This window comes from Musa acuminata, chromosome BXJ2-1 (assembly GCF_036884655.1).
Source record: "Musa acuminata AAA Group cultivar baxijiao chromosome BXJ2-1, Cavendish_Baxijiao_AAA, whole genome shotgun sequence".
NCBI classification, from domain to species: Eukaryota; Viridiplantae; Streptophyta; class Magnoliopsida; order Zingiberales; family Musaceae; genus Musa; species Musa acuminata.
In genome coordinates this window covers 16,957,501-16,972,461 of record NC_088338.1, presented here as the reverse complement: position 1 = coordinate 16,972,461, position 14,961 = coordinate 16,957,501, and the positions used below count along the sequence as shown (strand labels likewise).

The window sequence follows — 14,961 nt, the reverse complement described above, 5'->3', positions numbered from 1 at the left end:
ACAAATTATTCGTGTTTATGTGTTAGCCGTTCTAATTCATCAATTTGAAGATATATATATATATATATATTCGAATATTAAGATCGTCAAGAAAACTTAAACGAATCATTTCTAATCACAGTAATTATTTATCTATATTTAAAATATAAAAATATACAGAAAAAAAATCCTGAAAATTCTCCATTTAAAAAAAATATATTATGAATTTACTCAAGTGTTTTTTAATAAATGGACAAATATGCTTTTATTTTGTAAAATTATTTTTGTGGTTGGTGTGTTTGAATGTAAAATAGAAGGAATAAGCCAGAGAAAATCGAACGGCTGGGATTGTTCAATCTTCTATCTCATAGATAATTTCTTCTTCCCCTTATTTACTGTTTTTACCTTCTTCTTTCTTTTCCTCCTCCTCCTGAAATATTAACATTCTTAACTTATGTCATTAAATTTAATAGTCATCTAGAAAAACTTAAAACTGATCACTTGTAAACATAATTGAAATTATTTGTCTATATTAAAAATATTAAAGGTATATAATATATTCTTGATAATTTTAACATCGAGGACACTACTGTAATTTAGAATTTCGTCTACTATAGCATACCGTTTAACAGAGACTAACTATAATGACATATCAAGAGATGTTGTTAGGTTTCTGTCACACTCAAATATAGAGGAAGAAATATGAAAATCAATGGCTTTTAAAAATATATAATTTTTTAAAATAAAAAAATTATAATTGATAAGTCAAAATAACTCGACTAATTATACATTATTCTTATTATAATTTTTATACCTAAAAATTATATATTAAGATTCCTATAATTCTATAAGTGAAATAAACAATACCATTAACCATACTATTATCGTAAAATATAATATGCGATATTATGTGTTGGATCGATATAAAAATGATATGTAAAAAGATAAAAAATTATTTTTTAATTAATAAAAAGAAAATATTGAAATTAATTTCTTTTAACATCGCTTTCACATCGATTGTTATCGCATGTTATATTTTTTCGTTCAATGTAACTGATTATCTCAAATAACCTCATTTTTGTTGCAAAACAAGTGGAGTTCAGCTGTTACATCGGCAAGCACGCATACGCTCGCTTTTCAATTACCAAATTTATTTATGTGAATTGATGGCGTTAACGAGTTCCTTTAATTGATGTGACATGTTGGGGACCAGTCAATAAATTGATATGAAAGCCACACAAATAAATGCCACCAGAAGAAGGTGGCTTCCTACCCACCAAATAGATTCCAATTTTATGATGGTCGCAAGTTTATCATCCTTCACGTGCCTTCCACTTGGATCCGTGGCTGCCATTCCCCCGCCGACAGGGGAGAGAGTTCCGACTTAAGTCATGATTTGATTTAAGAACGCAATAGGTAGACGCACCTAAGGAGAGCCGATGATGTGAGAGAGAGAGAGAGAGAGACGGGAGAGGAAATCTTGATGGGGAAAGCGGCAGTGCTTTTCTTTTTCTCCTCCTCTTTGGCGCTTGTTACGATGATGAGGTGGGCTTTTGAATCCTCTGTGGTGCTTCGTTAGAACGGATTATGATAGAATCTAAAATGATTATAGTTAAGAATAAAAATGACTAACCTACGAAGTCACATGGGACAAAAAAAGGGTACAAATTCGATCCTATGGAGATGCTATAGCTTATCCCATCATGTACTCGGATTGTTATGATGTCTATAAGATAATCATACTAATCTAAAAAAATCGACAGAAAAATATATTAGAATTAATTATAGATCATTCTTTGTAATTGATTATGGTCAGTATTTTAGTTCTTACACTATCAAAAAATTATATTAAGATTCTTATAAATATAAAATAAAATATTTAATTTTATTTTATTTTATATTATTAATTTTATTAACAGAAATATTATACATACTTAGTGATAAATTATTTTTATTAACAAAATCGACGACGTGAAAAGAAATATGATTAAATATTTCACTTTCATAAATACAGATATTTCAATATAATTTTTAAAAATATAAAATTTAAATATACTAAAAATAATTAATTAGATAAGAATAATATATAATTAGCTCAAGCCCCAAGAGGTTAATTATATATTACTCATTATAATTAGTTAGATTTAGTATCCCGATCATTATATTTTTAAAAATTATTTAGGATCCCTATATGTATAAAAGTAAAATAATTAATCATGTTTCTTCATATTTCGTTGATTTTACTGATGAAAATATTATAGAGTTTATTACTTATTGATTCTGTCTTATTTCGATTTATCAGTAGGCATGGTATTTTCGTAGAATTAAAAAATATATAATTAAATATTTTATATTATATAAAAATCTTAATATAATTTTAAAAATATATAAAAATCGAAAATATTAAAAATAATTAATTATAAAAAATATAATTAATCTCCCGACAGTTGATTAACAAATTCTCGGGTTAGCATATTATTCTTTTATTATTTCATATTATTTGAAAAAAAAAATAAACTAAAAAAATTGCACTAAGGATAAGAATGAAAAAAAAAAAATCCAACCCAGCCACCGCGTTGCCTTTCCCATCCAATCTGACACGCGTTGAAGCAGACACGAAGGTAGGTAGCAGCAGGAAGTAGCTCATGAGTCATACATCTCTGGGACCCACCATCTCAGCACATATTATATTATATTATAAAGCGAGAGGGAGAAAGTAGGAAGCGGTGGAAACAGAATCACCATATGAGTCTAACATGATACCGATGGAGGATACTCTCAGGCCATCTATGACTGAAAAATGACTAATGTTTGTTGACCGATATTCCATCGGTCGATTGTGGTGAAGCCTTAACCAACATTTAAGTACCATCCATCCATCATAATCAGTTGATGTGTGTGTTTTCTTCAGCATAACTAACCTTTTTCTCTCTCTCTCTCTCTCTCTCTCTATATATATATATATATATATATATATATATATTATTGCACATACAAATATCTTATTGATATCATATGGACACTCGTGCGTCCTATGATAGTATATCTTACTAATCTCTTTTTATTATTTACTAATCTTTGATGAGTGTGAAACCAAAAGTAATGAGAGCGTAAAATGTTTCTTTTCGTCTGAAAAGTATAGGCAGCCGAAACGTAGGCTTCTACACGGCTCCATCTTTCTTCTTACACACCTTATCACACCGAAGTTCCGCACTGTTCCTTGCTAAGCACAAACATTGACCGATGATGCTCTCTTCTCCAAATTCCCATGTTTTAAGCAGCCTCTCTCTCTCTCTCTCTCTCTTGTATGTTCAAAAGAATAAACAAGCATTTCCTTCTCTGTATTATCTCTCTCATGGCTACTCAAGGCGATCTCTCCCTGTATTCTCGCTGCCCAAACTTCTCCTCCACCCTCCTCTTCTTCATCTTCATCTGCTTCAGTGTCATTCCCTCCTCTGCAGTCAATTATATCTCTTCCAATTACTCTCTCTCTGGAAACCAGACCATCACCTCCGCAGGTGGTGACTTCGCGCTAGGCTTTTTCCAATCTGGTAAAGGGACCCCCAACAGATACTACATCGGCATCTGGTTCAACAAGGTACCAAAGCTTACTTCCATCTGGGTGGCAAACAGAGACACTCCCATACCTGACCCGGCTGCAGCGCAGCTCAAGATCTCCGATGATGGCAACTTAGTCCTCCTCAGCCAGTCTCGTACACAGGTACTCTGGTCCACTAACATCACCTCCATGGCCTCCAACTCCACGGTTGCTGAGATCTTGGACTCTGGAAACCTGGTTTTGAGAGACCGGTCGGATCCATCCAAGCTCCACTGGCAGAGCTTTGATCACCCGACCGATACATGGCTCCCTGGGGCAGAGTTTGTTCTGAACAAGGTGACCCGGAAGGGCCACGTCCTCACTTCATGGAGGAACTCCGATGATCCTGCTGCTGGACTCTTCTCCTTGGAGTTGGATCCCACCGGTATACGCCAAGTCATTTTGCTTTGGAACATGTCTGAGCAGTACTGGAGCACAGGGCCTTGGAACGGCCACTTCTTTAGCTCGATCCCGGAGATGACGGCCTACCGCGAGAACCCGACCGTCGTCAACGTTTCTGTCGAGTTCTTCTCCAACTCCACCACGAACTACTTCGTCTACCAACTCAAGGGTGATATGATTACCAGAACTGTAATAGATGTCTCCGGCCAGCTCAAGCAGCTTGCTTGGGTGGAAGCAATCCAGGACTGGATCCAGTTCTTGTCTCTGCCCAAGCAGCAGTGCGATGTCTTCGCTGTCTGTGGGCCTTTCGGCAGCTGCAACGAGAATGGCTTGCCGTTCTGCAACTGCGTTGAAGGGTTCGGCGAGAAGTCTCCCGGTGACTGGAAATTGGGCGATCGAAGCCAGGGATGTGCAAGAAACACCCCATTGCAGTGCGGCAACTATGGCTCAGATGATGGGACCAAGGACTGGTTCTTGGCTGTCTCGAGCACCCGACTGCCCGATGATCCCCACGCGACGGCGGCTGCCAGTGCTGAGGAGTGTGAGCTGTTTTGCTTGGATAACTGTTCATGTACTGCTTACTACTACTATAATGGTGGGTGTTCGGTCTGGTACGGTGGTTTGCTGAATCTCCAAGAGCCGTCGGATGGATACGTCGGAGAAACACTGTATGTTCGTTTAGCTGCTTCCGAGCTGCCAAGACAACCCAGAATCAATAAAAGAACAGCTCTCAAGTTTGTGGTGGTCGGCGTTGCCATCGTTTTGGCTCTATTGGCTTTTGCCTTGGCGATCTTCCTGGTGCGTCGTCGGAGAAGAAGACATGGTTCTAATGAAGAAGCAGAGGGGAATCTGGTGGTCTTCAGGTACGGTGACCTGCAACGAATGACCCGGAACTTCTCGGAGAGATTGGGCGGGGGAGGCTTTGGTTCAGTGTACAAAGGGACGCTCCCTGATTCCACTTCCATAGCTGTGAAGAAGCTCAGAGGCCTTCACCGTCAGGGAGAGAAGCAATTCCGAAGCGAGGTGAGCACTCTTGGAATGATTCAGCATGTCAACCTGGTTCGACTTCGTGGATTCTGCTCCGAAGGTAACAATAGGTTGCTGGTCTACGATTACATGACGAAGGGTTCCCTAAACGCACATCTCTTCCGGAGAGGTTCTCCGGCGATCGACTGGAACACGAGGTACAACATCGCCATCGGAACTGCTCGAGGACTGGCTTATCTCCATGAGCAATGCAGGGACTGCATCATACATTGCGATGTAAAGCCAGAGAACATACTCTTGGACGAATCCTTCCATCCAAAGCTGGCCGACTTCGGCCTGGCCAAGCTTGTGGGCAGAGACTTCAGCAAAGTTCTGACGACAATGAGAGGAACCGTAGGCTATCTTGCTCCGGAATGGATCTCCGGCGAGGCCATCACCCCCAAAGCTGATACGTACAGCTACGGAATGACACTCTTAGAACTGGTATCTGGTAGAAGAAACAGGGAACAGCCAGGGGAAGACAGTCCCTACTTCCCTGTGTTGGCAGCCAGAGAAGTCATCGAAGGCAATGTTCTTAGCTTGTTGGATCCAAGGCTTAATGCAAATGCCGACTTGAGAGAGCTTGAGAGAGCATGCAAAGTAGCTTGCTGGTGCATTCAGGATGATGAAGCTCACAGGCCATCAATGGCACAGGTTGTTCAGATTCTGGAGGGTGCAGTTGAAGTTGAAGTGGCTCCCATTCCGAGGGCACTCCAAGTTCTTGCAGATGACCAGAACACCAAACGCATATGCATCTTCTCAGAGACATCCTCAGGTCAGAGTTCCATGAAAACACTTTCTGGCTGGAGTAGTTCTCAAATGGAAAGCAGCACTTCTGAAGTCTAAAGATATTGTTGGCTTCTTATTGCCAGTCAACTGACTTGAGATGGAATTAATTGTGAGAGCTTAGATTCTTTTACCAGATTTTGACCTTTAGATTGTATCAATAGAGGGATTTTTCCTTCCCTTCTTTTGTAGGAACCTTGATTTTAATTATGACTCTTTGTTTCTCGGATCTCTACCATCGTTTTACATGATAATTTTCACTGATCTATTGTAAACTTGTCGTCAGATTTGAATGACATTTTGTCATATTATAAATAAATTACTTAATTTATCATGAAATAATTATAGATTAAGATATATATCCCTTTCTTATTGCTCTGTCATTTGTGCCATGTTGTCTTTTTACTTTTTTTTTTAAGATTTACTATTGTATCCGTGCCTCATATGTTGGAACGTACAAGTTTGAGATTAATTGGAGGTAATATGATTTCAGAAAAGTCAAAAAGATAATTTAAGAATAAAATTATTATTATATGTTAAAATTATTAATATTTATTATTATAAAGAAGTATAGTTCCATTAGATATCGACCTTTTGAAACCAAGTGAAGGTGATGCAAATAACTCCGATGCCTATTCCCCTTAGGCCTTTGAACTTCCACTTACCTGATTAGCCAAGCGTCCGACAACCCTGTTGCTCCTTTCCTCTTCGTCGTGCTATGGGGAATCATTTCCAAGTACAAATTATATCAGGAAATTTTTTTTTTTGTGATGTATCTCTCCTCTATTATACCCACGGTATTTCTATTTGGTTGATTGTTTATCTCGTTGCCTCCTCATTGACTATTATGAAATTCACTATTCTTAGAGATATCTCTTCCATTTTTGTTTTGTCTTTGAATCTAATACTTTTAGAAACCTTATAAGCGGTGCTTGGTCTATCATGGGGAGATTATCTATTATATCTCATAAAGACTTAATTTATAATTTTTATTTAAAAACTTTATCTAAACTGTTGTAGGGAGATTATATATGCACTCTCATATTATATGTCATAACATATATGCATATTTTTACATCGTACATCATAACATATATGTGTATCACATGTCATATTATATTCATGCACTCTTATATTACGCGTAATAATATATACGTACAATCTCATACCGTACGTTATTACATATATTCATGCATGTCAATCAATTTTAATTCGATTTATATGTGTTTCTTCTTATGCAATCCATACATTAACATCATATGCTTAGAGCTATCTCATGGCAATTATCTCATTTAAAACATACTTTCAAACATTCATCAAGCTCATGACAATCTTATTATTAAAAATATATCAAATTAGAATATAGTGTCATCCAAATTAAAAACATAATGTATTAATTCACTTATAATTCTTAATGTAAACAATAATTTGTAGCAAAAATTTAGTAGAATCCTTTCTGAATTAGGCTATACATAACCTATAAATTCATTTAAGTTTTATCATTAATTTACTAATAATTCAACTTATAATCCATGACATAATTGTTATCAATCAACCAATTGTACAGTTTAGTAAACTAATTTAGTTTTACTGTAAATATTGACTAAACCATCTTAGATCATAATAAATTTTATAGAAATACAAGAGACAAAACGAAACATGCATCAATTTTTAACTTAAAATAGAACTAGTAGAAGATAAAATACCCTCTCATTTCAACTAATATAACATATTATGTTATGCTGAAACTAGGTTGAAACTTTATAAACTTATAAACCTCATATCTTAAGTGCAGAGAAGTGATATTCACCCAATTCCAAATCATAAAACTTTAAAAAAATCTTTTAAAATATATCAAAAGTACATGATACAATTATATCCCTAAGGAAATTAATTCAGCTTGAATAGAACTCCTTTATAGAAAACAAGAGATTCTAATCACTTAAGATTGGGACATCAATAACTCTATATACCAATCCCAAATTAAAGTCATATTGGGCCTTAGAACCATAAAAAATTCATACAAAATATATCCAAAAATTATATATTAATTTAAAGCCTATATTACTCAAAAGCATTCAAAATTATCAACCTATAATTTGTGAAACGAAACTTCATGAGGGAAGAGTTTGTTTTTCTTACCTTAATCTTTCTCAGAGTTGGGGTCTTTTTAGCTTCAAAGAAGCTGAGAGATATGTTGATGCTGGAGGGATAGGTTTCATGAGTTTTCGGGTGGATGAGGAAGCCAAGGCTAAACTAAAGAGGTGTTTGCTTTATTAAGGAGGTAGCCAAGTGGTCATGGGTTCAATCGCATTGAGCCTTATCTCAAGTTTTTTCTTTTCATAACATAATTCTAGTGTTAAAATAATCCATTTGAGCATAATTTGGTTGGACAAGAATGACATAAATCTAAATTCATTACTCAATCTCACTTATGATTCTTAATAATTTTAGTATAATATATTGTTTCATCTATACTTAAGTAACTTATTATTCTCTACTATTATATTCAAAATTTAAACTTTCTACTTTAAAGATGATAAAACTCATTCAAGTCTTAAGAATCACTTAAGATTTAATATAATATACATATCTTTTTTAAACACCACGTATATGTTTTTTATTATGACTATACTTCATACTCAAGTCCACTGACATATTTAGACTTATTAAGCTAAAGGATCATACATTTTCATTGCAAAATGTACTAATAATTCTGTATGCTTCCATTAGTATTTGGAGGAATTTTGTGCATAACATGTTTGAAATCATGTAATTCAACTTTAAAATCGATAACATGAGCATATGCCATATATCATATTTCTTAAGCATAAATATTATTAAAAAATCTTTAAATGATGATAATATATGTATATTATTTATACTTTCATTGGTATGATACGTGCATTACTATGTGTGAGGACTTGCACTACATCATTAGATTACACTTACATTGATAACTCAACCATGAATGACTTATCTACGAACCTGAAAAATCTAGGTAGTGGTGCCCTCTCCGAGTTGAATTGGTGTTGCCTAGGGAAACTTGATGTCCACTTCTCTAAAGTTAAGTCCTTAATCCAAGATCCTGAAACCAAAGTTATGTCTTCTCTATAACTTTTGATAAGAAAGATTATTTGACCTGCCTTAGTAATGAATTTCAAATCTTTCTAAATTTAATTAATTTAAAATGGTTGTGTTCAAACCAAAACTAAATGACTCAATGATGGTGATAAAAAAACCTTCAATTTTTACCATACTATGATCACCAAGAGAATGAGACATAACTTAATTAGAGAGATTGTGATAGAAAACATTCAAAATTCTTCCCCTCAACTCATTGTCTCCACCTTTGTTGATCATTTCAAATGTTTATGGACTAAAAATTTCACTTGTAATTTGAATGAGATTTGGTGGGATAATATTTCTCATATTAGCTTTAGGAAGGATCTTAATGTGTGTGTAGACCTTTCATCTAAAGTTGAGATATGAGGATCTATTTGGTGGGACAATATGTCTTATATTAGCTAGACCTTTTATCTAAAAATGAGATAAATAGACAGGAAGTTACACTAATAAATTCAAAGAACAGCTTAGCAATAAAATAAATAGATAGACTGATTTATTTTTTTTCTAAAGCTAGGAAGTTACACTAATAAACTCAACTTTGTTAGCTTCCACTGTTCATGCCTTCAATATGATGTGGGTGTTAAAAATGTTAGCAAAAATCCATTGAGAAACCAATTAGAATTGTTCTCTAGACGTGGGTATTAAAATGTATAATTATTGAACCTAAGCAGGATGTGGTCTCAGTATAAGTGATTATAAATGCTACGGCTTATGCTTTGCAAGCTAAACATAAGCCTGTTTTACTAATGCTACAAGTATTCGGTAAGGTTTCGCTTTGGACTCAAAATTGATCTCAAAACTACAGTCGATGTTTTGGAAGCTTTTTCATGAAAGTATTGTATTATTTTAATATATGTTTGTGGTATGTTATTAGGAATGGGAATCATACAAAGGTTTTTTTTTTTTTGTTAGTGATGATTGTCTTTTTGATACTCGTATCGACTTGAAGCCTGCTTATTTTGACATTCAGTATTATTATATTGATGTTTCTTTGTCAGAATTTATTTGTAATTGTTAGTTTGACAAGTCTTATATAGTCTTATATCAGGAAAATCAAGTTTGGTATCTCCTGTTTAAACTATAAATAAGGGTTTGAGTTTTGAAGTCAGATGTACCACAAGAAAACCTAACTGTTTGCTTTAGGTTTTTCTTGTTTAGTAGTTTCGTGTTTTATGGCCTCAGAATATCTTCCTAAGGCATTTGTAATAGTCCCTCTTTTATAGTAATGATTTGCTTCTCCTTCATCCGTATATGTAGGTTAATTGACCGAACTACGTAAATCTAATGTTCTTGTTGCTTTTATTATTATTTTTTATTATTATTTTTTGGGTTGCCAAATTATTCTTTAGTAAATTTTCTGGGACTAACTCTAACAGTAATGGACAATGCAAACATGATCGTGTTATGCAAATGTTTTGAGCCCATTTCAGTTGCTTTTAATCTACAACATTGATTGACATAGTTCCCTTAATGAATCAATAAGGGCTACCATAACAAACATATAAACAAATAATGAGTGTTTAAAAGATCCACCATTGCTTATGGCCTATGATTTGGAAGGCTCATAATCAGTGTTTCGAAAGATTGCTGATATTACAAAGATCTATGACATGATGATAGATCATGGAATTCTAATTATTGTTTTTTATAAAGATTCACAAGACGGTGCTGCTAGCTTCATTTTAAGATATATAGCGAGAGAGAGAGAGAGAGAGAGAGAGAGAGAGAGTGTTTGTGGAATCGCTGGATGCAAATGCAATGACGAACGAAGCAGTTGCGGCGATCGAAGGACTTATCCTTGGAAAAGCAGCAGGAATAACGAGCGTGTAATAGAGGTGGATGATGTAGATCTAGCTAGTAGAGCCTTGAATAAAGAAGACTATCCTCCATGACGTAGTCTAAACTGTAATATTTCCCATGCAAAATTTTTTTGTACGTCTCGACTATGAGGGCAAGTTATGTTTGTTGAGTTGAGGAGGATTTTGTGGTCTAATGAGCAGAGCAATACTTAGTTTTTTTTACATTATAAGTTAACATAATCATCATTCATTAGAATCTTTGATTATTCTTAGTAGGGGTGTTTAAATCCAACCAAATTGAAATTAAGTTGGTTTATCGATAACTCCATCTTAATGAGGAGTGCTTTTTTTTTTGTTCGATTAATCGAAATAATTTTAACTTAAAAAATACGAGCCCGATCGAATTTACAACATTAACCTTAACCGGTTCAAAATGTTTAATTAAATGAAATGTTGACCCAATTTCAATGTCATATTTTCATAAATAACAAGAGCCGATTTCATAAATTTATTATGTTCTATTTCGGTTTAGTTAAATCCAATTGATTCACCAAATCTAACTAATTTCAGATTAATCAATTTTGAATCGATTCGATTAGATACATCGATAAAACGACTACGGTTTGAACATTAATCCTCGAATACTCGAAAAGATACTTTACAATCCCTCTCTCGGAAGAGTGGCCATAAATCTGGATTTTAACGAAGAAAAAAAAAAAAAAGAATTTTGCGAAAGTTTGAGATGTAAACTATTACACCGTATTTTTGTATAGAGGGCTGTCACCATGCATTTCTTTAAAACCTCTAATATTAATATAAATAATAAAACTTTTCTTACGTAGATTCATTTAAAACATTCAACCACTGCTAACTAACTCTGGATAACTAAATTAAGTTAACATATATTATCTTTCGTATAAGAAGGTGTATTAATAATGTCTACTCCTGTGGGCATCCAACAAAGATATGTTAAATATTCATGTCTGACGAAGAATACCTATGAAAATTATTTTCATTTTGTATATATATTTATACATAATTTTGCCCTTTAATATTCCAAAAATGATCACCAAATAGGCTTAAAACTGATTTGAGGTGAAAGTGGAGTTTCGATACGTATTTACGTTTGATGTAGCTACTTGTTGTCAGATACGGTTGAGGCGCAATCAAACAAGAAATGCCTAAAGCAAACAATTAGGTTTTCTTGTTGTGCATCTAACTTCAAAACCCAGACTCTTATTTATAGTTTAAACGAGAGATACATTTTCCTGATGTGGGACTATGTGAGATTTGCCAAACTAACAAATTTCCACCTTGGCATGTCCCAACATTAACAATTAACAAAACTTGCTCCACTTTCTTCACAAAAGCCCCAACGGGCAATCACCAACAATGAACACCAACCAAGTCTAAGCACTGCTTGAATTTGTAAACCGGAAGATGCTTCGTAAGTATATCAGCTGGATTGTCCTTCGTATGAATTTTCTAAACAAGGACCTTTCCCTCAGCAATGGTATCCCGAATAAAATGAAACTTTATATCAATGTGTTTCGTCCTCTTATGATACATCTAGTCTTTAATTAAATGACTATCATAGTAAATTGTAGTAACACCTTGATGCAAATATAATTCGCCAAACAAACCTCTTAACCATAAGACTTCTTTGATTACCTCTGTCACTGCCATATATTCTGCCTCTGTAGTAGATAAAGCTACGACAGGTTGTAAAGAATCTTTCCAACTAACTGCACAATCGTCAATGCAAAAAACATAGCCTGTCAAAGATCTTCGTTTATCAAGATCCGCAACATAATCAGAGTCGACGAAACTAATCAAAGTGTCATGATTTTTCCCAAACTCCAAACAAGCATTTGAAGTCTCTTGCAAGTATCTGAGAATCCACTTCACAGCCTGCCAATGTGTTTTACCCGGGCGAGATATATATCTGCTAACCACACTGACTACTTGCGAAATATCTGGACGAGTACAAACCATTGTATATATAATATTACCGATAAAACTGGAATATGGAACTTGCATCATATATTCTTTCTCTTCAACTGACTGTGGTGACTGAGCAGTAGATAGTCGAAAATGGCTAGCAAGAGGAGTACTAACTGGCTTAGCATTTTTCATGCCAAACCTCTCCAAGACTTTCTTGAGGTAATTTTTCTGGGTTAGAAATAATTTTCCAACTCCTCGTTCTCTTTTGATCTTCATGCCAAGAATTTTTTTAGCTACTCTCAAATCTTTTATTTCAAATTTACTACTCAATTACATTTTCAAAGTGTGAATTTCTAACAAATTCTTAGCTACAATAAGCATGTCATCAACATAAAGCAACAAATACACAAAAGAGCCATCAGTTAATTTCTGAAAGTAAACACAGCTATCATACATGCTTCTCGTGTAACCATGACCCAACATAAAAGAATCAAACCTCTTATACCATTGTCTTGGAGACTGCTTCAATCTGTACAAGGATTTCTTTAACAAGCAAACATGATCTTCCTTACCGTCAACTTCAAATCCATGAGGTTGCTCCATGTAAATTTGTTCTTCAAGTTCACCATGTAAGAAAGTTATCTTGATATCAAGTTGCTCCAATTCCAAATCATACATGGCAACTAAAGCAAGCAAAACACGAATAGAGCTATGTTTAATAACATGTGAAAATACATCATTAAAATCAATACCATGTACCTGACCATAGCCCTTTGCAATCAATCGTGCTTTGTACCTTGCATCTTTAACCCTTGGAATACCTTCCTTCCTTTTGAAGACCCATTTGCATCCAACAATTTTCTTACCCGAAGGTGGCTTCACAAGATTCCAAGTTCTATTCCGATGGAGAGATTCAATTTCTTCATTCATCGCAATCAACCACTTAGTGGAATTATCACAAGAAACTGCATCTGAGTAGGTAGTAGGCTCACCAACTTCACTTGTTTCTTCTGTAACAAACAAAGTATATGCAACCAAATTTGCATATCTTTGTGGTGGTCGAATATCTCTCCATGGTCTATCCTTGGCTATGGAATATTGCTCTTCCTCTAGATCATCTTCGTCAGTAGACTCGAGACCATTACTAGCATTTTTTGAGTAGAAGAGTTCGACTTAAAAGAATCTGAACTACCAATCTCAAGCTCCACCTGCTTCTGCGTACTATCATTTGTACAACTAGTAGATTCCTCTTTGGAAGATAACATAGATAATTCATTAAAAGTAACATCTCTACTGATTATAAATTTTGGGGATTTGGGATCAGAACACCATAATCTGTATCGTTTCACCCCAGAAGCATACCCAAGGAAAATACACTTTTTCGCTCGAGGCTCTAATTTTCCTTCATTTATATGCATGTATGTTGGACACCCAAAAATTTTTAAATCATAGTAATCAGCAGGAGTACCTGACCAAACTTCCTCTGGAGTTTTAAAGTTAAGTGATGTAAAAGGAGTGCGGTTGACAATGTAACAGGCCATATTAATCGCTTCTGCCCAAAAGTCCTTTGTCAACCCTGCATTTGAGATCATACACCTTGCTCTATCTAAGAGTGTTTTGTTCATACGTTCGGCCACACCATTTTGCTGAGGCGTCATCCTAATAATGCGATGCCAAACAATTCCTTCATTTTTGTAGAATTCATTAAAGTCACCTTCACAAAATTTCATGCCATTATCTGTTCGAAGCCGCTTAACCTATTTACCTGTTTGCTTCTCAATCAAAGCCTATCATTGTTTAAAGGTTAGAAAAATATTATTTTTATGCTTCAGAAAATAAACCCAAACTTTTCTGAAATAATCGTCAATGAAAGTCAACATATACCTAGCACTACCCTTAGACTGAACATGAGCTGGACTCCAAAGGTCTGAATGAATATAGTCAAGAGTACATTTCATTTTATGAACTGTCGGAGAATTGAAGCTAACTCTTTTCTGCTTTCAAAAAATGTAGTGTTTATAGAAATCCAGTGGCCCAGTACTCTGTCAGCAAAGAAGAACTCTTTTGCTCAATATGCTCAAACATTTTTCACTCATATGACCTAAATGCATATGCCATAATTTGGTGATGTCAGAATCAGATAATGATGATGATAAGACTGCAACTGAGCCTATGACAGTAGTTCCCTGCAAAATATATAAGCTACCAGACCTACAAGCTTTCATAACAACAAGAGCATTTCTAGAAACTTTCATAACTCCACTTTCAGCTGCGTATTTACACCCAAGGGCCTTTAGG

At 34.8% G+C, this 14,961-nt stretch overlaps 1 protein-coding gene across 1 annotated transcript; it reads left to right on the top strand.

The window, feature by feature from the left end:
* Nucleotides 1–3,170: 3,170 nt before the first annotated feature.
* Nucleotides 3,171–6,020, top strand: LOC135599021 (G-type lectin S-receptor-like serine/threonine-protein kinase At2g19130). The gene has a single exon (XM_065093653.1). It carries the CDS (start codon nt 3,287–3,289, stop codon nt 5,849–5,851), a length of 2,565 nt encoding a protein of 854 aa, XP_064949725.1. The 5' UTR covers nt 3,171–3,286; the 3' UTR covers nt 5,852–6,020.
* The last annotated feature ends 8,941 nt before the right edge of the window (nt 6,021–14,961 follow it).